Source organism: Colletotrichum spaethianum, assembly GCF_022836535.1.
Source record: "Colletotrichum spaethianum MAFF 239500 DNA, contig18, whole genome shotgun sequence".
NCBI lineage: Eukaryota > Fungi > Ascomycota > Sordariomycetes > Glomerellales > Glomerellaceae > Colletotrichum > Colletotrichum spaethianum.
Window position 1 is genome coordinate 937,590 of NW_026054788.1, and position 22,097 is coordinate 959,686.

The 22,097-nt window shown below is 54.1% G+C and overlaps 7 protein-coding genes across 7 annotated transcripts; 3 read left to right on the top strand and 4 right to left on the bottom strand.

The window, feature by feature from the left end:
* Positions 1-1,973: 1,973 nt before the first annotated feature.
* On the top strand, positions 1,974-2,505 carry ColSpa_07375 (uncharacterized protein; the record flags this gene model as incomplete). The annotated part of the gene is made up of 2 exons (XM_049273587.1): positions 1,974-2,323; positions 2,388-2,505. The coding sequence occupies 2 exons, from the start codon at positions 1,974-1,976 to the stop codon at positions 2,503-2,505; spliced, it is 468 nt and encodes a 155-aa protein (XP_049129544.1).
* A 334-nt stretch (positions 2,506-2,839) lies between these two features.
* Positions 2,840-4,319, bottom strand: ColSpa_07376 (glutathione reductase; the record flags this gene model as incomplete). The annotated part of the gene is made up of 2 exons (XM_049273588.1): positions 2,840-4,100; positions 4,171-4,319. The coding sequence occupies 2 exons, from the start codon at positions 4,317-4,319 to the stop codon at positions 2,840-2,842; spliced, it is 1,410 nt and encodes a 469-aa protein (XP_049129545.1).
* Positions 4,320-5,635: 1,316 nt separating this feature from the next.
* ColSpa_07377 (bloom syndrome protein) lies at positions 5,636-7,293 on the bottom strand (the record flags this gene model as incomplete). Its single annotated transcript, XM_049273589.1, has 4 exons — positions 5,636-6,844; positions 6,891-6,925; positions 6,997-7,115; positions 7,214-7,293. The coding sequence occupies 4 exons, from the start codon at positions 7,291-7,293 to the stop codon at positions 5,636-5,638; spliced, it is 1,443 nt and encodes a 480-aa protein (XP_049129546.1).
* A 4,587-nt stretch (positions 7,294-11,880) lies between these two features.
* ColSpa_07378 (leucine-rich repeat-containing protein sog2) lies at positions 11,881-14,724 on the top strand (the record flags this gene model as incomplete). The annotated part of the gene is made up of 3 exons (XM_049273590.1): positions 11,881-12,074; positions 12,133-12,244; positions 12,304-14,724. 3 exons carry the CDS (start codon positions 11,881-11,883, stop codon positions 14,722-14,724), a joined length of 2,727 nt encoding a protein of 908 aa, XP_049129547.1.
* A 1,720-nt stretch (positions 14,725-16,444) lies between these two features.
* On the top strand, positions 16,445-17,546 carry ColSpa_07379 (protein RTA1; the record flags this gene model as incomplete). The annotated part of the gene is made up of 3 exons (XM_049273591.1): positions 16,445-16,640; positions 16,704-16,991; positions 17,098-17,546. The coding sequence occupies 3 exons, from the start codon at positions 16,445-16,447 to the stop codon at positions 17,544-17,546; spliced, it is 933 nt and encodes a 310-aa protein (XP_049129548.1).
* Positions 17,547-17,759: 213 nt separating this feature from the next.
* ColSpa_07380 (sterol uptake control protein 2) lies at positions 17,760-19,146 on the bottom strand (the record flags this gene model as incomplete). Its single annotated transcript, XM_049273592.1, has 2 exons — positions 17,760-18,763; positions 19,101-19,146. 2 exons carry the CDS (start codon positions 19,144-19,146, stop codon positions 17,760-17,762), a joined length of 1,050 nt encoding a protein of 349 aa, XP_049129549.1.
* A 459-nt stretch (positions 19,147-19,605) lies between these two features.
* ColSpa_07381 (protein RTA1) lies at positions 19,606-20,590 on the bottom strand (the record flags this gene model as incomplete). Its single annotated transcript, XM_049273593.1, has 2 exons — positions 19,606-20,285; positions 20,401-20,590. The coding sequence occupies 2 exons, from the start codon at positions 20,588-20,590 to the stop codon at positions 19,606-19,608; spliced, it is 870 nt and encodes a 289-aa protein (XP_049129550.1).
* Between the last annotated feature and the right edge of the window lie 1,507 nt (positions 20,591-22,097).

The following is a 22,097-nucleotide window of genomic DNA, read 5'->3' on the forward strand; positions in this document are numbered from 1 at the left end:
ACCCCCACCCCCCGATGAGCCAAGTCGGTCATCTTCCGCGAGGAGTATAAGCCTCAACGGCTAAAAGACGGAAAATCATTGCGTTGGTGTCTTTCTGGTGGATCACGGCTTGTGGGCAAAGTGCGTTATCCGTCAGAGACGCGGCGTGTTATGTGCCAGAGGGATTTCGTGTGTTGGGTTTCAGTCTCCACTCCGCGGTGAGTACCGAAAGCTCGGAGCGTTCCCGGTTTGTCACTGGTCGGCGACTATGCGCTATTGTGCTGGCGACAGAACAGCACTAGAAGATGGCATGCCCTCCACTACGGCCTACGGAAGCAAGGGATGGCCTGGATGGCCTGGGTGACCTGCGCAACGGTTACTATTGATGATGATTCCGTCGTTTCCGACTAGTGTCAACTTAATCGAGTGCAGCGGATGGTTGAGGCGGCCGTGGCGGCTCAGCTTCTTTGGTACGTTTTGGTCCTTAAGGCAGCAGATATGACTCGCTGATTTTCCGTGGAATAAGCGAAACTCATCTGAGGTTTCGTGACAAGAAACGTCGCAGCGATCAAGACAGTGACTGGGCGGTTGTTCTAACAGCCCAAGCCCAGCAGGCCGGACCATTCAGGCACCCAGGTTTTCATTATAGAATTGGTCTTGTAAGCCAAACCACTGTATGGATTGCAAAGTGGTAATGCTTCTGTTTACCTGGGTGTCGCTTGCAAGTAGATGAATTTATCCAAAGTCTATTATGCAACTGCTGGTTATAGTGGGTAGCCTGTGTGTGTGCGGCAACGTAAGTTACCTCAAGGGCGGTTGGCCGACCAGAGCGCTGAAATTAGTGGAAAGGCGAGCACAGGTGTCAAGGTATGGTCTCAGTCAAAAAGTTAAACGTCAAACTCTCAACTAATGGGACAAACACGGTCACCAATCGTGGATTGTCTGATAAGAAAGCGAGGCGAGGGACGCAAACTCAATTCCTTCCTTGCTGCCAGTTGACCCGCAAGATATTTCTGGGTTGTCACGTACGGCCACCTGCAGATGATCGACCTTAGTGGCATTAGAGTCGGCATCAAGAAGGTTCCGTAATGTGTAGAGCAGAGAAGTGTCACCTTTACAAGAGGAAGCAGGGTGTCGCCTATCTGCTGGCTGCTCTGCGCCACTCCGCTGGTACCAGTGATACCCTTCTTTTCCCAGGGTCCTCTGGTATTCATTCTGCGTGAGGACGAGGAAAACGATTTGTGAGATGAGCAACAGCAGAAAACAAACTTCGCGAGAGAAAGTTCTAGACCCAGCCGGGGGGACGACGTCGTGGGCGATTACGAGCATGAGGTGTTTGGCGTGGAGGGAGCAAGTCGAGACATTCAACGCGCCAAGGCACCTATTCATGAAGCTGAAGCAGGCAGTTTCTGTGGCAGTTAGAATGCGCATTCCCCATCCTATCCGTGGGAACGAGTCGATCGTGGCGGCTGGAAGCAGCAATTCTGTCGTCCGTCGTGGTTGGGAAAGAAACCATGGTGTTTTGAAGTTGTTCCAGAAGAAGGGAAGTTCGTGCCGGCCCCACCCACCCACTCACCGGTCCCTTCCTTCCCCAGAAGAGCCGCCATTCTCGGAGTATTTCCCGATGATCACCTTCTCCCCACCTCACAAGGGTTCCGTTGGTCTTTCCGAGGGAACGAGATTGGCGAACACTCACGCGATAAACCTGTCTCTGGCCTGCGTCGCACTGCGTCGCCAACTTTAGCACCTCTTGCTTTGCTTCACATTGCCTCTGAGATTTCCAAGGTCCGTTGAGAAACGGAACAGATTGTATTCCTCGTTAAAGCAGCCCCTGTCTATTTTCCCTAGCCTTGCTTTGTGTTTCTGCATTATACCTCCATAGGTTGAATCGTTTGTTTCTTTTCCCGCTTCTTTTAACAATACTGTTTTGACACCTCGAGTTCCCACGATACCCAACCCAATCACAACATCTAACCGCCCTCGCGCTTGCAACAATGAAATCCTCATCCATCATTGCTGCATTCAATGGCCTCGCAAGCGTTGCTGCGGCTGTCCCTCCCGCCTGTCTTCTTGCCGCATTGGGGCAGCAGGCCAATCCGGCCAGTGTTGAGAAACTCTGCGAAAATTTCATGTCCGCCATGCTTGGCAATCTGACCAGCGTCTGCCAAAGCAACGACCTCAAGCCTGCGTACGAAGCCTATGCATCCACCTGCTCCGAGATTGGCATTAAGGTCGCCGATTTGCCCTCGGCCTCGGACATCAGTGCTGCTCCTACCTCGACTCCAGAGCCTTCTGGTAGCACAGAACCTGACGCGACTCCGACACCAACATCCCCAACCAGCACGTGAGTTTTTTTCCTGATGGTATAAATTTGAATGATGACCACCGATACTAATGTTGCATCCTAGCGGAGACAGCTCTCAGGAGTCGAAACCCAGCGCAGCAGGCGCCATTGCGCCTCACGCTTTCCTTTTCACAGTCCTCGGCCTCTCCGCCACTGGCTTCGTCAGTGTGGTCTTCCTGTAAACGAGTTCGGCCACCCAGAATTGCGGAACGCAGCTCGTTATTTACATTTATGCACCTTTCGTGGCCAAACAGTACATGAAGTTTCAGGCACTTCACCTGGGCTCAAAATCGACAGAATCGGGATGGAACAGGACATATGGAATGCTTCGGAGTCGGAGGATAAGGGAAGTGGGACATTAGTTTGCAATTCGATGGCGTTGGGGGAACGAAACAGGATAGGCACGTCTGTCACAATGAGCAGAGACTTCTGGCCAGGGTATGGGGTTAAACCTGGTATTTGATTGAATTGGTATCTTTTCCTCCTCTTCTATGTCTTACGAACCTCTATGCAAGTCTATTTCAGAGTCACCAGCTCTTCGGCGCTGGTCGGGTGGATGGCAACACAGCTATCAAAGTCCTTCTTCGTTGCGCCCATCTTGACGGCGACACCGAAGCCCTGGAGCATCTCTCCGCTGCCAAGACCGGCAATGTGGAGACCAACAACCTTTTCTTCGGGGCCGGCGACGACGAGCTTGTAGGCGGTGGGTCCCTTCTCCTCGGGCTCCATCATGGCATAGTACATGGCGGTGAAGTTGGTCTTGTAGACCTTGATGTTGTCCTTGCCGTACTTCTCGATGGCCTGGGGCTCCGTGAGACCGATGCTGCCGACCTCGGGGTGGGAAAAGACCACGGAGGGGATGTTGGAGTAGTCAAGGTGGGCCTTGGAGTACTCGGGGCCTCCGAACAGACGTTCGGCCAAACGGCGGCCAGCGGCAATGGCCACGGGGGTCAGCTCGACCTGGCCAGTAACGTCACCAAGGGCGTAGATGTTGTCCAGGTTCGTGTTCTGGTACTGGTCGACAGGGATGTGGCCCTTCTCGTTCAGCTTCAGGCCAATTTCCTCAAGACCAATGTCTTTGGTCGCCGGCGTCCGGCCAATGGCCCAGATGAGGTGATCGAAGCCGCCCTCGGACGTCTCCTTGCCCTCGGCGTCCTTGTAGAAGATGGTGAGCTTGCCCTCGGCGTCCTTCTCGACCTTTGTGGGCTGCGAGCGCTTGTGCAGGTTGACGCCCAAGCGTTCGTACTCCTTGGTGACAGTCTCCTGGATCAAGGGGTCAAAGGTGCGCAGGAAGGTGTCGTGGCGGATGAAGAGGTGCGTCTCGGTGCCCAGGGCGTTGAACATGCCGGCGAACTCGACAGCGATGTAGCCGGCGCCGACGAGGGCGACCTTCTTGGGCTGCTGGTCGATGTCGAAGAAGCCGTCCGAGTTGGTGCCGAGCTCGGCGCCGGGGATGGTGGGCGGGATGGTGGGGTTGCCGCCGACGGCGATGAGGATCTTCTTGGCTTTCACGAGAGCCTTTGTGCCATCGTCGAGGGTAACCTCGGCCTCATTGCGCGAGGTGAGCTTGGCCCATCCGTGGAGGTACTCGACCTTGTCGTTGTTGAGGTTGCGCTCGTAGATGCCGTTGAGGCGCTTGATGTAGGCATCGCGCTTCGTCTTGAAGGTGTGCCAGTCGAAGGGGGCAGTCTCGGTGACGGAGAAGCCGTAGGACTTTGCCTGGTGGATCGTCTCGGCGATGGCGGCGGCGTTGAAGGTGACTTTCTTCGGGACACAGCTGTGGAAGGGCAAGTCAAGTTAGTCCTCGGTCTCCAAGTAGGCGGGGCTTCCGGGATCGGTTGACGTACCCTACGTTCACGCAAGTTCCTCCCAGCCGCGCGCCCTCGACGATGAGGGCCCTTGTGCCAAACTGGCCGCTGGCCTTGCGCGCCGAAGCCAGGCCGCCGCTTCCGCCGCCGATGACGAGGTAGTCGGTCTCCTTGGTGATGGGGGCCATGGTGCGCGCTGTCGAGGATAGGTGCCTTTGTATGGATGCGAGTCTTGTCGTAGGTGCTGCTGCTCGGGATGCTGCAACGGTGGATGTGCGGTAGAGGGCGGCTTGGAGGGCTTGCATGGAGTGTTGCGGTGATGTGGTGATCGCGGGGGCGGAGGGGGGAGGAGTAGTTTTCTATAGGTATGCTGGTGGGGCTAGTTGAGGTGACGTCTTATAAGCTCGAAGATGCGCAACGCCAGTGCCTGACAAATGCTAAGCTGCAGAAAAGATAGCACGACGCGGATGCGGTAAGGTGGGCTGGGCCGGGTTGGGAGCTGATGTAAGTTTTCTTTCGGAGGGGCTGTCGGCGGGCTAGGGTGCGGGTGCGGATGCGGGCGGCGCTGTCGGCGATTGGGAGTGGGTTTTCTGGGATGGGTCTCGAGTCGGCGTACGGGGGGCGACGTCGGGGACTGGTTGGGAGCTCTAATTGCAGGTCTGGAACGAGTGTCGAGTGAGTGTGTTTGTGTGTGTGCGTGGGAGTACCGCGCTTGTACAGGCGTGTTCAATTAGAAATGGACATGCACCTGGATGAATCATCACCAATCAACCATGCAAGCATGGTGCTCTGTACCCGCTAAAGAACGCTGTGGAACCGGTGATAACTAAGCACCGGGGCTCCGTGCTACGTACAGAGAGAGTGGCAGGGTACTTTGTCAGACTATCAGAGAGAGAAACAGGTTGAGAGCTCCAGCTGTCACCCAGCCATCAACCTTTTGACAAATTGACGTAAACAGGGGTGGGGATCTTGCTTCGATGCCCGCTGTGAGCGAACCGCGGTGTCTGGCCCGGCTCCACGTACGGATTCCAAATAGACAAAACCACATCACCTCGGTCGAGGCACGCACGCCGTTATGTTGCCGGCGCGGGAGCCAGCGGGCGCTTTGGCTGGTGATTAGAAGGACAACAGGGAGCTGGACAAAAGGCTGTATTCCAAATGTTTTGTTTTTCAGGACAGGGTCGTCACAACAGCCGCCAGTACATCTCGTCGAGTTAGACTTGTGAGGCGAATGCAAGCAGACGTCATCGATGCCGTCGGATCCGTATGCAGCTCTTGTCGGCATCTTGGCGCGATTCTTAATTCAGCCTTGGAAGGCTTGTCACTTGCCTCAAGCAATCACTCCGTAGAGGCGGTGCTCAACTGCGTACAGAGTAGTGTTGTCGGAATGCGCATGTGGTTCAATGCCACAGTCTATTCTGCTCTATTGCGCCGTGCGCCGTCGGTCTCTATCTGGGTATCAACAACTGACGAGAACTACTCTCGATAATGTTTTCTTCCCTCTTCAATCGTCGTAGTACCCTTCGTACCGACCGTACTCGGCCTGCGTGCTAACCCATTCCTCGTCTGCCAGACCCCGCATCATCCGCCTTTGGAGACCTTGCACGTCCTTGTGCCAATCACAGGCAAAGTCGCATTTTGGTGTCTCGCTCTCACCGAAATATTTGCAAATCTGCGCATGGCGGCAAGCGGTCGTATCTTCACAGTATAGAGCAAGTTTCTGCAGGCTCTTTGCCTGTGCCTCCCAGTTCGATCCATCACGGTTCCCCTTCCTGATCATACTCTGCACGCGCTGCAGGTCTTCCCTGCTGTAGTACAGAAAGCAAAAGCTTGCATTGCCATCTCGGCCTGCACGGCCTGCTTCTTGGTAGTATCCCTCGAACGACTTGGGTAATCGCCAGTGCACAACAAAACGGACATTGTTCTTGTCGATGCCCATGCCAAAGGCCGTGGTGGCCACAATGACATCGTAGCCGGGCTCATTGTTCACCCAGCGAGCCAGGGTCTGTTCTTTGGTCTCTTTGGTAAGCTTCGCGTGGAAGGGCCTTGCCCCCACGCCTTCGTCTCTGAGCGCCGCCGCGAGCGACTCGCACTCGTCTCGCGATATCGTGTAGATGATGCCAGACACATTGTCGAGTCGCTCCCCGGCCGCTTCCAGCTCAGCTTTGCGCGGTTCTGCTTTCCTCCTCTCGTGCACGCCACGTATCCATGCTAGAAAGTCAGCCAGGCGGTCGTCGTCTTGGTCTTTTGTGTATCTGATCTCAATATGAAGATTGGGCCGATGGGCAGTCATGACAAAGCTCTTCAGCCTGCCGGGCTGCTCCAGAAGGCCCAAAGTCTTTAGCAAGTCTTGGCGAACTGTTGGGTTCGCGGTTGCCGTCAGGCACATGATTGGCACGGTCGGGAACGTCTCTCGAAACCACGACAGCCGCTTGAAGTCTTTCCGGAAATCGTGTCCCCATTCCGAGATGCAATGGGCTTCGTCGACTGCGATGCGTGCCAACTCACACTGTTCGTAGACCAGCTTGATGCGTTTTCGAAAGGAGTCGCCCGAACACAACTCCGGTGTCACGTAGAGCAGCCTAATGCGCGGGTGGCCACTGGCAAGATCTTGGTTGATGCGATCCCTCTCGGCGGTCGGCGTATTGCTGTTCAAGGAGCTAGCGTCGATTCCTGCCGATCGCAGCGCTTCAACCTGATTCATCTGATGAAGCTGTCAGCTGCCGCGTTCGAGTAAGGCTGCATGGGCTACCCCTCACCATGAGACTGAGCAGTGGCGAAACGACAATGGTAACTGCCGCAGTGAGATCACGTTAGTTGACGAAGACGCGTGCATGCAAGCCCGGAGCAGCCCCTGACACTTACTGCCATGGTCAATGCATGCAGGGAGTTGGAAGCAAAGACTCTTGCCAAACGACGTGGCGGCCTGGACGAACACATCGTGGCCGTCGAGGGCAGCAGCGATGATTTCACGCTGCTGGGGCCTAAGAGAGACTCGTCAGTATTGTTGCGACAATTGCGGTGCATGGGGACGGCGTTGGTTGAGGGATTTGTCAGGAGTGACGAGTGGGAATATCTTCACCTGAACGTCGACTTGTTGAATTGCCGTCTGAGAGTATAGTCTACATCGACGCATGAGTTCGAGCGCGATAGAGGAGGCATGGTGACGATGCGTGTCAGGGGTTGGCGAGGACGCCGTAACAAGACAGTGCCCAGTCCCGATGCGTCGCGTTTGGCCGAGCTTCTCGAGTGCTTCTTCGTGCAGGGCTTAGGGGCATTAAGTTGCACTGGGCCGAGAGGAGGGACCGGATGTGATCATGGTCGAGCTCGGGTCCGGAGGCGATCCGCCTTACGTTGGGCCTTGAGGGCCTTGGATAGCCGGCCTGCCCGAGAGCCTCAGACTCGGGAAGCGGAGCACGCGAGGAAGGGAGAACGTCGGGGCGATTTGAGGGTTGTTGCACAGGCAAACCGGGCAGGCGGAGCGACCTGGGCTTGGGGGGATTCTGAGATATTTTGACAGATCCAGTTCGAGTGGCTGTGTAGCTTCACCTCAGAGACGAGGAGTCTGCACGGAGAGAGGCAGACCGGGTTCATGGAACGAAGCAAAGAACAGACCCACGGGCTGCAGCCTGGGCCTGACCAATGGAACGAGAGCCTGAGGTCACTAGCGGGAGGTGAGATGTAAGAAGGGCACTCGGGCACCTTCTTTGCTTTACCTTTGGTACCGTAGTAAAGTAACCAAAGGAACGTGAGGTCGGAGCCTTCCGGCTCTTTCAATTGAGGTTTTGCCGCTGCCGACGTCGAAAGTTTCCTGTTTGTGCCTGCTTTTGAGGGGGCAGGCGATGGGAGACAGGAGGCAGAAGGCTGGAGCAGGGACAGCTGTAAGAAGGAGGCGCCAAGTCCTGGACACGGAGCAAATAAGGTAGGAAGGGTCTAGGGGGGTGGTTACTTGCCGCCGTGTTGTGTGAGGCGATTCGAGGAAACGTGTTTGCAAGAGAAGAGACAAAAGAGAAACAAGTCTCCCGTCTCCAGTCTTTCTCAGCCTTTACCTATTCTGGCGAGCTTTGCAAGCGATGCCGTCGACGTTTGCGCGACCTGGACCACTCCTTCCCGCCCAGCTGGAACCGACATGTTGCAAGCCACCTAGGGAGCGTTGAAGTGGTAGACAAGGGTTCAGAGCAGCTGCTTGTCGTTTTATTCATCTTCATTCAGCGGCCTGTCGGATGCTAAGCATATACATAGTAGGCACGCACGCAAGGCAAGCAGCATCAGGGTCACGGACAGTGCATCGTGCAGCGGGTGTGCCTTGTCCAACCCCGCCAGAGGCCGTCCTGCTATTCTCGGGAGCTAGCTAGCTAGCCGCCAGCGTTGCGGTCTGACGGACGTTACCGACTCCAGGCCTGCATCGCCGTTGGATGGCATCGCGGTAGTTCGGTCCCCCGCGTCTGCGGGAAGCGGCTGTCTCTGGCACAGCTATGTTGAATGAAACTCGAAACGGAGATCCCGAAGATGCGATAAGTCCCTGGTGAGACAAGCGAATATGTGAGGGAACCGTGCCTCCGTGGATGCCGTCCATCGAGTTTTACCATTCGATTGATGTCCGTCGAGGGTCTGACAGGCCGTAGGAACACACGGCCCCAGATCTGCAAAAATTCTCCCATCTTTAACTCCATCGAGGCAAAGACACGGCAGCGCAGACCGATCAACGTAACGATGCACCCAGGGGCTGGTGACGGGGTACATGACTGCGAGGCCCCGATCGATGTACTGTGGTACCGGCGCATTCCCTCCTTCACTCCGTCATTGCTCCCTCAGGTGCCGTGAATTGATACGAACTATCCCGAGTCTGTAACGCCCTAGCAGCGAACTGGATGTGTTCGTTACCATTGACTTTGGGCTGGCCTGCCATGCCTCGCACTCAGAGTTCATCTCACCACTAAAAGTAACCGCGCAGGGTAAGCGAGCCAGGAGAAGGAAGATAGGGTGTGTGTGGGGGGAGGGAGAGCCGCGACGGATGGTGATGAACGTGAGGCAAGGCGAGGCAGAGAGAGAAGCGGAGACGATAAAGAAAAATAAAAAATATTGTAGCGTTGGCGAAACTGGAAACCGCGTGGGGAGGGGAGGTCGATTGGAATGCGACGCTGACAAGGTGGTTTTCAAACCTGTGTTTCCCAGTATGGCGCCATGTCTTTGTTTCTGTTTCTGTTTCTCGCTTCTTTTCTCTCTCGCTCTCTCCCCATTCCCTTGCCCAGCGGCCAACCCTGGCTCCCTCTCCTTAGTCGCTACTCCGTTTGATCTGTTCCGACCTCTGACTAGCGAGTGGTACGCTATCAGTTCGATACCTGTCTCTTGATCTGTAATAGCAACATCGGGTCAGACGAGCTCACCGACACCGGCAACTGTGTGCCTTGGGTCTAGCTGGCTGACTTGGGTGAGAGAGGGGGGGGGGGGAGAGAGAGGAGAGGGTGCTTTGTGGTGTGTGGTCCATGTGTAGTTTTGCGGCCACACGATGCCTTATTCCAAACGGGTTGTGTCATGTTGATGCCCAAGTTGAGCATGTCGTCATTGAAGGTTTTGGCTACAAACACAAAAGTCAGAAAAAGAATGGGAGCCGTTGAGTTCTGTCATATGCGCTGCCAGAAGCTTTGGTCACGTCTGTCATGTCGGTATTCCCTTCGACATGCAGCACTGTGCGGCGTGCGAGATCTCGCTCGATCAGGAGGTACGTACACTGTCCCTAGAGAGGGGAGACTGAGACTTTCTCCGCCGTCCACTGAGAGTCGAGAGTTTGTGGGTGAGAGCGACGGCGAGCCGCGATGCGTGTCGAGGTGCCTTGCATTCCTTGCGGCGCGCTAAAGAGGCGTTTTAGCCTCGACACTGTGTCCACGCCTCCCCCCCCTTTCTTGCGTCCCCGTCCAACCACTCCCCCGCCTTTTCCCTTTCCATTCTTTTTTCTTATTTTTTCCTTTTTCAACCGCCAGTGCCCAGTGTCCCAGGTTCCAGCCAGTCGCGTGCTCTTCCTTTCGCGTGCTCTACGAACACCTTGAGCCCGTCCTGACGAACCCAAAGTGAAGAACCACTAGCTTACTGGCAGCCTATCCAAAAGCACAAGCCGCTTCATCAGTCTCCAATTGCTAGCAGTCTGTGCAACGATCCAACTCCCCCAAGGAGGACCCCCAAACTGTGCTGTGCCGCCAGTGACGGCCGGCCACCTCTTTCTCGTCGACTTCCGTAGTCGCCAAAATAGAACAGAGACAGACATACATACATACATGCATACACACACACACAGACACGAACGCACGTCTCGTGTCATGGAGAACTTCCGAGGCTTTGAAGGCGCGTGCAATGTGCTGTCAAATGCAGTCCTGCTGCAACTCAAGGCTCAACAGTCCTACCCTTAAAAGTGCCTTGCTACCTTGATGTTTGCTGCAAGATCGGGGCCGGAATCGGGAAGAGTGTCCCACTGGTCCACCAGCGACCCCTTTTCTCGCATCCCTCCCGACTACCTAGACTGGTCGAGATCTAGTTCCCCTTCCGTTGCGTCTCTCAACTGGCTTAAATCTGGCCCCCCGCCCGAGGCGTGCGGCTCTCGACTTGCAGGGGGGTGTGCACGCAACAGCAAGACAACAGCGAGACGGCTTTGCGTCTTGCGGGCGGCCACCTCCAAAGAATCCTTATCCCTTCTTCCCAATTGCCTATCCAACACCACCACCACTGCTGCCCCTAAAAGAAGCTCTCGGGCTGGAAGATGTCAGTTTCATCGTAGCACAATTCTGACAACATCTCCACTCTTTTTTTCTTTCATTGTCCCCTTCGGATCGACGTTCCTGCCTTACCTTGTGTTCATATACTTCATGGTACTTTGTTCTGTCGCCGGTTCCATTTGGCTTCCAGTAAACATCCGCATCGGCAGGAAAAGGGAAGGAGCAACCCAGCCCAGCCCAGCCCAGCCCCTGTGTACCAAACCCGGGACCTCCTGTTTTCCTTACTCTCCCAAATACCCGACACCCCCGTCTCCGAGCCTTCGTCTGCAGACCAGCAACCCGGTGTGCATCTGAGCTCGACCGCATCTGCAGACTTAGGTTGTCTCCATATTCCCGCCCGCTTGGCTTGCTAACTGAGGTGTGACGGGGGCCAACTGCTCTTTCCCGTCTGGGAGGCTCTATCCACTCATCCATCCATCCATCCATCCATCCTTCTTCGGCCGCTCCTTCCTCCTCTTACCTACCACCAACCATCCATTACACCATCACCCGTTCCGAATCATCCACGCACTCTTCTCCAACGCATGTCCGACTCTTCATAATGACCTCGCTCGCCTTGCAGCCCAGTCTGTTTCGTTCCGAAAGTCCATTGGCTTAAATTCTCTGGCTTCCGTCTACCGATTGTTTGAGGGTCTTGGCCAACCCACGGCCGAACCACGAACGGCCAGCGGAAACCCTGAAACGCTGCATTCGACGCAACCCTTCCCCTCCGCCACGACGATCGAAAAATCGCATCTTTTCCGTCCTCCAACCCTCTCTTCGCCGGCCGGCGCCAATCCATCATGGTCGAAAGAATGGACCGACCAGATAGGCCCTCGGGGCCGTCCATGCCTCGTGGCTTGCCCGAGAATCCCGCTCAAGGTCGACGACAACTCCAGAAGGACGCCGCGCTCGGCAACATTCCTCCCCCTCCCCTCTCCCGCCGATGCCCAGAGACCTCCGAAATCTCTCTACCGGTGCGAGCCTCACTGCATCCGCGCCCATGACCTCAGCACAGGTCATCGCTCTTGCCCGCGACGCGATGCAGAGCGCCCTCCACGAGAACGAGTCGCAGGCCGCCGAGGCAAGCGCCGTGAGCACCGAATTGAAGCCCGGCGTCACCATCGACCTGAGTCGCAAGGGCATCCAGAAACTCCCCGACGAGGTTGTTGATATCATCAAGAACGAGCTAGAGCGGTCCGTATCTCTTGTGGACCTCATCCAATTGGGTAGTATTTCTAACGCGCTTTTCTAGCCTCGCCCTTTCGCACAATCAAGTCAACTCCTTCCCGACTCGCTTTTCCGAATGCACATCCCTCCGATACTTGAACGTCAGGAATAACCAGATTCGAGAGTTCCCATTGCCGGTCAGTGCCCCCACGCAGACAGTGCAACCACAGGTGAAGCATAATCTGACGTGTACTAGCTCTGCGATCTAAGGTCGCTCGAGATACTCGATCTGAGTAAGAACAAGCTGCGCGCTTTGCCCCCCGACATTGTTAAGCTCGCCTCCTTGAAGGTGTTCTCCGTCCAGAAGAACCGCATCGAGGAATTGCCAGTCGCCTTGGCCGACATGATTTCGCTGCAGGTGCTCAAGTTTGATGGCAACCCGATCACATTCCCGCCTCGTGAGGTCCTGCAGGTGCAAGCAAGCAGTCCCCCGAATGAGGGCTATTTGAAAGAAAGCGAGGTCACCGAGGTGGCCGTCACTGCACACATCAAGCGCTTCCTCAGGCAGCACACCATGAATGGGCGTGCAGAATCGGACACGGCTGGGGAAGAATCCAGCGAAGGCATGGAAACCCCTCGCATGCCTCCGATCAAGCGCGTTGTCAGCGGTCGCTTTCCCATTAAAGTCAACGGCACGGATGTTCCCGACCTTCGATCCCCGAATCTAATCCGGCCTCCCCCCATCCCAAGCCGGTCCCACTACAGAGGATTGTCGCAGCAGAACACGGCCGTTCGTCGACCTGGCGTCATGCCCCTGACCATAGGAAACGTCAACGAGCGCCTTCGAAGCAATTCAGAGACGCTTCTGCAGGCAACCCGCGGAGAGCGCCCCGAATCCCGAGCAAGACGCATGGGCGTGGTATCTCAAAAAAGTACTCAGCTCGGCACCTTGGACGAGACGCAGGCCAACAACCGCTTCAGTCATTATAGGGGCCTGAGCCATGGCTCGGCCATGCAGCCGCCGCCGGCCAGCATGTCGGTCAAGAGTCCCAACAGCCCGGCCGAGCCCTTTCTACAGCGCCCGATCTACGTTCGACGGCTCTCCGTGCTGCCTGAGCGAAGACGCGAGTCCAAGGTCTACGATCCCATCCTAGAGGCTGCTAAGGGCATCCTCTATGCCGTCTTCCAGATCCACCCCATGATTCAGATGCTCATGAGCTTGACAAGCGACGGTTCTTCAAAGAGATCCAGCCTTGAGATTGTCTTCTACAACACAAACTCGCACGTGGAGGAGCTGGAGCAGGAAATCCAGAAGCATGACCCTGGCGCTGAAGGAGACGAGATGGCTGGCCGTGAGAACGAAAACGTTCACCGAGCCTGCCAGACTCTGGTCGGCGCCTACACCCACGTCTGCACGTTGCTGGCCGGCAACATCGATTCCTTCATCGACAACGGAGACCCGCGCTACATCCGCACCCTGTTGATGCTCATTTATAATAGCATTATGGAGATCAGGTGCACTCTTGCTGCGATGTCACCTGACGCCGGCCTTGCGAAACCCACCCCACGAGCTATGACTTTGGGCGACACGATCAAGCCTCACTCGCGGGAGAACTCCATTACGCCTACCGCTGAGCGGCTTGGACTGGCCCAGCGACCCCGGCCCGGCCCCATTCTTCACAACCCGAGTAACCTGAGAGTGGCGACGGACGTACCCCTCCCATACATGAATGGGATCAACGGGATGAATGGTGTTGCTGCTAGTCGCACAGCGACACTCACCTCGGCAACACCTCGGTCCGGAGAGTCTTTCGTCTCTGCTTCTTCTGGCGGACGTGGCATATCCGACTTCACAGAGGATGACAGATATTTCGAGAAGATCTTTCTGGCACTTCAGCGATCGTCTGAGCTCGTCATGAGGACTTTGCCCATGTTCCAGAACCACATGTCGGTCCTCGCGAAGAAGGCCATGGGACGTCGCGCTCCGGATCACGAAATGATGTGCTGGAAGGGACTTATTTCCAAGTGCAGCACCGCGGTACAGCAGACTGAGATGCTCCGCAGCCGCCTTTCGTTGGTCAAGCTCAAGGAGCCTGGTATTATGAGTCAACCGGCCTTCAGGAGTTTGATCAGCAACTTCATCGACTCGTGGGCGGAGTTTGGGAACCAGATCCGCTCTGCGTTCAACGAAGTCAGTCTTCCGCCGGATACCAGGGTCAGGCTTCGTCCTATCCAGCAGGCCATGAAGGAAGCAAGAGACACCATTCTCCAGTCGCCGTGGAGCTATCTCTTGCGACAATCATCGAACCCCAACACCTTCAGCCCCAATGGCGGCCCGGGCTTAGCACCCATCCAACTGCCGATGACACCCCAAAGCGCGGCTCTGGGACCTGCCGTCCAGGCGACAGTCCCATCCACTCCCCAGAGCGCTTCCTTCGCGGCGGCGTTCAACGGCAACGTCTTCGAACGGGCCGATGCCCTTATTAACATGGGCGGGCTCTCAATGTCTCGGAATGGTACAATGACAAACAGCTCGGCCGCTAGTTTCACCATGTCTTCAATGTCATCGTTCTCATCCGACGGAGGGGCTATGACACCCTCATCAGTCATAAGCCCCAACGGCTTTGGCCCTGGCCCGGTACCACTGCGACTCAATGGTAGCAAAGTTGCCTTCTAGTCGAAGCACAGAGCTACCCCTTGGATTCGACGCACATTTTTGGGCAAAAAGTATGGGGCGAAGTAAGCCCCTTTTGTGTTTTGCTTTATTTTATCGATGGTCTACGGGACCAGTATACGCATTTTGTCGAGTATATTATTCCTTCATTCGCGCATAGCATTGGCGTCAAGGTCGGACTTATCTAGGGATTGAAACCATACACTCATTGAAGAAGCAGGTTCCTGGCTGGGCAGAAGGGTTGGGGAACGCACGTAATGTCATAGTTACGAAGCCAAGCTGATGCTATTTCCATGCATACGGGACATGGGAAAACGGGTTAGTGGAACAGCCACTACGAGATGATGTGCCATGGTTACACATCAACTATCGCTGTCGACTGTATACTAGAACTTTGCCTACGGGCAACGGGCAACGGGCAAATATAACGAACAGTATGATGTTCTATTCCTTTGTTCTTTTTGATCATGTGTGGTGAAGGCATGTGGATTGGATACATCCCAGGCGACTTGTCGCGATTCCAACAGGTTAGGATGCGGCAAACCCCTGCGTCCAGCCCTTACAACCATCCTCACCCACTAAATAACTCGGGGTTTCGCCTGCTCTTTGCCGGTAAACTAGTAGATGTAATCCAGGTCGGGTTGCGAAAAGCCATTGAGAGAAAGAATGTGTCACGTTTTCGAAGTAAACAGACACGATGGTAAGCTGAAGCTCGTTCAACTGTCGCCTACCGTACCTTGCTTACTACTCTAGACATAAGTACGTGTTACTCTTGATCTTCTAAAACCCGAACATATGCCCTTAGTTTTGTTGTGGTGTGATGAGGTCAAACATATGATGCCTTGTCATATGTGATTGAAGACCGGGCTATGTAGCAGTCAATATGCCGCCGAAGTATCATTTTTATTACCGTTGCATCTGCTTGGGAGCCGAGATATGTCCCGTTGGCCCAATTATCTCCCATGGCTGTTTTGCTACCAAGTATTTCCCAAATTTTGCACGAGACAAAGGATCCGAGTATTCGGGGGGGTTTCACTAGGTGAGATCCACACCATTGTGGTTCGCTGGGTCGAAAGATCGCTGATGTGACATTTTAGATTCTTCAAAATTGGCTTAGCTCCAAGCACCTCTGGTCGTAACTCGCGTTAAAACCGACATCACTCGTGTATGAGCGAGCCCTGACCTAGAAGCGGCCCCCCGGAGCGAGCTGGGAACGAATACGCGGCATATGAGCAGGAGCCCAGTTACAGCTAGTCCGGGTATTGGAATGGGTTCAGTCGATGCTAAGCCACCCAGAGTGCTGCCGTCAACCGCCAGTCTAACGATTGCTTGCCCATTCTACTAGAGAGCCTTGTGCGCCTTGCATGGCATGAAGGGGCTGTGTTTTGCATCGTATTCTCAGGCAAACCCCTATCTCATGGGCCGAATGGGATTTCTCGAAATTTGAAGCATTCAAAAACCCAACAGGAGCCCGCCATGAGCTGCTGTGATCTCTAGAAATCATACCTTGACTTCAGCTCTCATTCTTTCTCTTCTTGCCGGTCCCTTCCTTTCCATTTCCTTGCACTTCTCGCTGATAATTTGACTTACGAATCACAAGGCGTCGGTATTAGTTACGCCTAAGAAGCCTTCTACGCCTGCACTTGATCCGCGCTTTTTAGTCGGATCTCATACTTGATCGAAACTCTCCAGGACGCTGCCAACTTGTTACTCAACTGACATTATGGACCTGGCCCGTCGCAATGCCACAGAAGCCGACCCGGCGGCCCAGAACCCATTCAAACTCTATCATTACGACCCCACGATTGCAGGTGCCGTCATTTTTGTATTCCTATTTCTGGGAACCACAGTCTTTCACTTCTGGCAACTGGTACGAGCTAAATGTTGGTTCCTACTCCCTATGGCCATTGGTGGTATAAGTGAGTTGTGTCACCCCAGTGATCGGTAGCAGGCCGCACCTGTTCCGGCCGTTCCGACCATAGTCCACTATCGAGCAGAGCTGACCGTGTTTTCGGCGGCAGTGCAGGTGATTGGGTATGCGGCGCGTGCCAAATCTGGCAACGAAAGCCCCGACTGGACCCTAGGTCCGTACATTATACAATCGATCCTGCTGCTTGTGGCTCCGGCCCTGTACGCTGCCACGATTTACATGGAACTCGGCAGGATCATCACTGTCATTGATGGGGAAGGACACGCCTTGATCCGGAAAGAGTGGATGACCAAAGTTTTCGTCACGGGCGATGTCCTGTCATTTTTGCTTCAGGGAGGGGGTAAGTCTTGCATTATTATCAATAATAGTTGGAGGTCGTTTGGCATTTGTCTCGGCACACAGCCCTCTGCATATTTCATGTCCCAAAGCTAATTTTCGTTCAATAGGGGGCGGTTACCAATCGTCCGGATCCCTCGAGGCCCTGGACACCGGGGCTAAGATCATTATTGTTGGCCTCTTTGTACAGCTCATCTTCTTTGGGTTCTTCATCATCATCGCCGCGGCGTTTCATCGATCTGTCAATGCCGCACCTACTGGTCGATCCAACACCAGCATTCCCTGGCGTAAACACATGAAGACTCTGTACCTCGGAAGTTTCCTGATCATGGTCCGGTCAATCTTCCGTGCCGTCGAGTACCTCCAAGGCTTTGACGGTTACATCCTCAGACACGAGGCATACCTCTACATCTTTGATGCGTTACTCATGTTTCTTGTCATGGTATTGTTCAACCTCGTCCACCCATCTGAGATTGTCGCCATTCTTGCTGGAGGTGGCTACGTTCATGAATGGAAGATGGACACTCTGCCTCAACATCGTCATCAGCGGTTGGGATGAACAGTCTGAGATGCTCAACAGCGTCAGACGTCCTCTATTAGGGCGGCTGAGCGCTTTCGAAAATAGACCCATACCACAGAGCAAAGACAACGCTTTCAAGCTAATCGTGGTTGAATTGTGATCATAAAGAGTAGAAGAGCTCATAACAGCTCTTTCATACACCTTTTATCGGGATTCCATCACGTTGAGCTGTAATATATCTAGTCAGAAATATCAACTGATTCCAACAACTTGAAGCGGCCAAACCAGCCACGGCCTCCAGTAACTACCAAGCAACTCATCAATAACTTCGACAATATCCTTGCCCCAGCCTTGCAAAAACCAGTGATGATTCAATCCATGCAGTAGTACACCAAAATAGGCAAATAGAACTAGAGCCTGGGGTTGCCTTTGATGCAGCAGAGTGAAGTATCGCTGTGGTGCAAAGTGGATGAAAGCAAGCGGTCCTGCCCAGCCCCTATTACAGTTCCATTCCTGTAGAGTTCGAGAGTCCATTGAATCGAACTGCAGAATAAACATGCGGCATTTCCTCAGAATCCGGAGCGCCTCTTCGTAGACTTCGGTGTCGCCGCTGTTGCTCCACGTTTCTCGGGCGCGGCAGAGCTGAATATCCATTTCCTCTGGGGCGGCATGGTCGGGATCCAAATCGGACCAGTTTCCAAGGTCCATGATCCGGGCCATTCGGCCATTTTGTAGGTGCCCGTAGGTCGGACCAAGAACGGCGTCGACCCCGCGAATCATCGGAATCCATTCAGTACCCAAAACGCGGTCCTTCCGAAGACGAGGCGAGCTACTCTCGACGCTGTCGGCGAGCTGCTTTGTAATGCCAAACACGTAAAGGACGTTGACAAGCGACCACGCGAGTAGCGCCTCACTGTTTTCGACGCTGACGTGGCGGACGACCTCATGAAACCCCTTGAGAGCTTCCTCGTGGTGGCGGGTTGCCTCCAGGACATACCGGCTGTTTTTCGAGCCTTCGATAAACGCGAGGTGGAGTGCAGCCAGACTCAGAATAGCATGGGCCACGAAGGGGTATTCGAAGCCGATCTGGGGGAAAACGACCTGCCACAAAGAGTCGAGCTCAGGAGTCTTGTAAATATCGACACTCGTGCACACGGTCCAATGGTGCAGCAATGCCAAATCTTTGATGCTGAAATTGAACGCAGCGGCGTTAAGTGGCTCCGATGCATCAGAATCCCTCCCAATGGTCGCGGTTACTGTAGCCGGAGTTCCTGTAGCCGGGGTTCCTGTGGCGCTTTGCCCCCAAAGATCGTAGCTCGCGCGGGCTCCAGGGGTGGATTGCGGACGTGGCGAGCATGCAACCTGGTCCACGGGCGCGTCAACTGCTTCATCGTTGACGGCCTGTGGCTCCCCGGGATATTCGCATGGAATCTCGCGCCGGATGCAGGATCTGCATCTCGGTCTCTCTTCGCTGCACTATGGAGATCGGTCAGATCAGTTTGCATGGGGAACAGATGGCGGGCGAGGGTGGCACCTTGACTCGGCGTTTCCGGCAGTCGAGGCACCCGGTCCTTGACTTCTGGTGTGGCCTACGTCGCTTTACTGGATTGCGTCTCTCGGTATCGTCCGAGAAAGACATGGGTGACAGTCACATAGCTCGTTCAGGTGTTGAACGAGGAGGATGTGAATAAGGAACGAAAGTCTGGAACGGGGTAAACCAAAGAAGTGAGACGTACAAGACGAAAAGCGAAGAACGAAGAACGAGGAGCGAGGAGTTGAGGCGGATGGGTGGGTGGGTGGGGCTATGCAACATCTGTGCGAGTCGAGCTTCGGTGCCGCAATTAGTGTAACTAACCAGTGACTAGGTTGGACAATGTCTGTGCAGCCCAATGATAGCAGGCTTACGTGCACGGCGTTTTGTGCGAGCTCCCATCCATGTCTGATAGGTATCATAGATACCAGGATCGTACACATGCTCATAGTGAATCAAGGTGTTCCAGATATGTGAAGTGAACCAACAACTGAAGAAATTATTCTATCTATGAATCTATAACTAATCTACCAAACGACATATCGTCTCGGATGGCGTAAGGCTGTCTCACTTACGCGCCTCTTCCAGTATGAAATCGTTCGATCCTGATGTATCGCGGTCTTCCACCGACTTTCTCTGCCTTTTATCCTCAAGCTGTTCGACATACCAAACCAGGAAGATGGCCATAACGACGGCCATTAGAAGAGTGTCGAACATGTAAAGGAATATCTCGTGAGAAATGAGATAACCGCCATTTCCCTGTAGATACTCGACGACTCGGAAGATGCTTCGGACCAGAATGATGGCGCTCGTGATATAAAGTACGACAAGATACCGCTTCCAGGGCGTGCTTCCATTGGCGGTGTTTGTTGGGGTCTTCGCGAGGCGGTAGTGGAAGAGAAGAGAGGTGAGGACGAAGAATCCAAAAACCACTATCTGGACAAAAAGCCCTGCTATAATGATTTTCTCACCCGCTTCGTATAGTTCCAGCGTACCCGCAGCTTGTATGCCCCCGCCTCCCGCCTGGAGCGAGAACGCAACCACATCCCCAGTGACGAAGATGCGTGTCACCCAGTTCACCGGAATCAATGAAAGATGCTCGCCTCTAACCGTTCGAATGAGACGGCCCAGTATCATGTAAATCGAAGCGGCGTATAGGGCTGGAGCGACGAGAATCAGGATAGCTTGTATTACAAACCCGCCAATCGAAAGCTTATCGTAATGACTCCAGATTCTACCGCAGTAACCTATCGTTTGGACTGCGCATCTTTGGTTAGCTTCAACGTAGTCTTTAATACCTCCATACTACACATCTGCATGATCAAAGGCCGTCAACTTCATTTGGGATCAAGAGTGACTTACATAAACCACCAATCGTGAAGGCGGTGAAGTAGAAGGCTCGTGCTTTGTACAGCCGCCATGTGTGAAGAAATGTGAGGATGGCGAAGACAACGACGCTGACAATCGCTGCAGGTAGTGACGGAGTATACCGGTAGAGTTTGAAGTCGAAGCCAGCACCGGGACCTTGGGACGTTTGGGTTTCCGTTGCCATATTGGCCGTCGACGAAAACTTGCAAAAAGAGTCGGAAATAAGTTGGCAAAATGAAACAGAATAGAGCTAGGTTGCAAAGATGAAGGGTTAGAGAGAGAGAAGCTCGCACCGCGTTGCTTGAGGGGGGCCGCAGGGGCTTAACATTTCCTACCTGCCGTACTCTTTGTTTTCTACACCATGGCTGGGCGCATTCTGCTGCTGTTCATTGTGGAGTGTACTCCGTACTGGCAATGTCACCCTTAGCCTGCAGCTAACGGGAACGAGAGTGGTTGAGTTGCATAGCCATTGCGATATCCTTCTCAGAAAGGTAACCAGCGAATCAAAACGCCCATATCAAATGAGCAAGCTGACGCTCACTGCCTCCCAGATCGATGTCCCCATAATTATTACGCCGAGTTTGAGCGCGGTAAACGAGATACGAGACACAAGGTGATGGGATAAACGAAGAACGAGAAGCGGCCCAATGTTATGAACTAGGGCCTTGCTAGCGTCAAAAGATCACCAGCCTCATAACACACTTAATTAATTACGTACCAGGTGTAGCGTAGCATCGATTGTCAAATATCATCTCTCAATCCCTTTTTCCTGCATGAGACCGCTGCCAGAGAGGGTCATCCACTGTACGTCTATCTTCCGATGCCCATAGTTAGCCGCATTTGATGAACGATCGTTTGAGCTCCTCGTCAATCTCGCAGGTCGCCCGAGTGTTCCCCAGCGCCTGGAAGCTGCTTTACCCAACCCAAATCGGTGTCGCAATCACTGATCGAGACTGGAAGGAACGGGAAGCACTTGACGTTGGGTTAGCCTCGAGCTGAATTAGTGGATATCAGTTTGGCATCTATACTTGCATCTCGCATGTCGAATGAACGTGTACGAGCTGTATGTTTGCTATAATTCGTTCAAGGGCCAACGTCGCCAGTCAATGAGAGCGAACTCCGTCTTGATACTCCCAAAAGCTACGTACATTGGCCTTGGTTTTGGAGATCTGTTCATGACACATGAGGGAAAACCCAGCCTATTTCAGTTGCCGGACCGTATATCCACATCTTGTGATCCTCGTCTAGGCTGTAATAGACACTCGACATGATATGATATGCCCAACCATGCAGCCACCATTGCGTTTCGCATCTGTAAAACACAACGGCGAAGTGGGCCAATAGGACTAAGGCTTCCTGTTCCCTCGACTCCAGTAGCGGTATGAAGTCCTCCAAAGACCTATACATCCATATCAAGGCGTCTGCGCCTTCCCAGACGTACATACACTTGTAGGCGTCATGGAGCCTCTCGATAATCTTGTGGTAAGCAGCCAACGTATCGATCGCCAAGCTCTGACTGCTAAGGAGAGCTCGAAGGTGGTCGAGAGGTTCTCTGTCCCCTAGGTATCCGAGCTCGGGTTGATCAAGGTGCTCTTGAAACTCCCATCTTTTTCTGCCATAGCTGAGGAGAGGTGCTAGTGGACTCTTTGAAACATTGTTCCACAACTTGTCAAGAAGGGCTTTCATCCCTT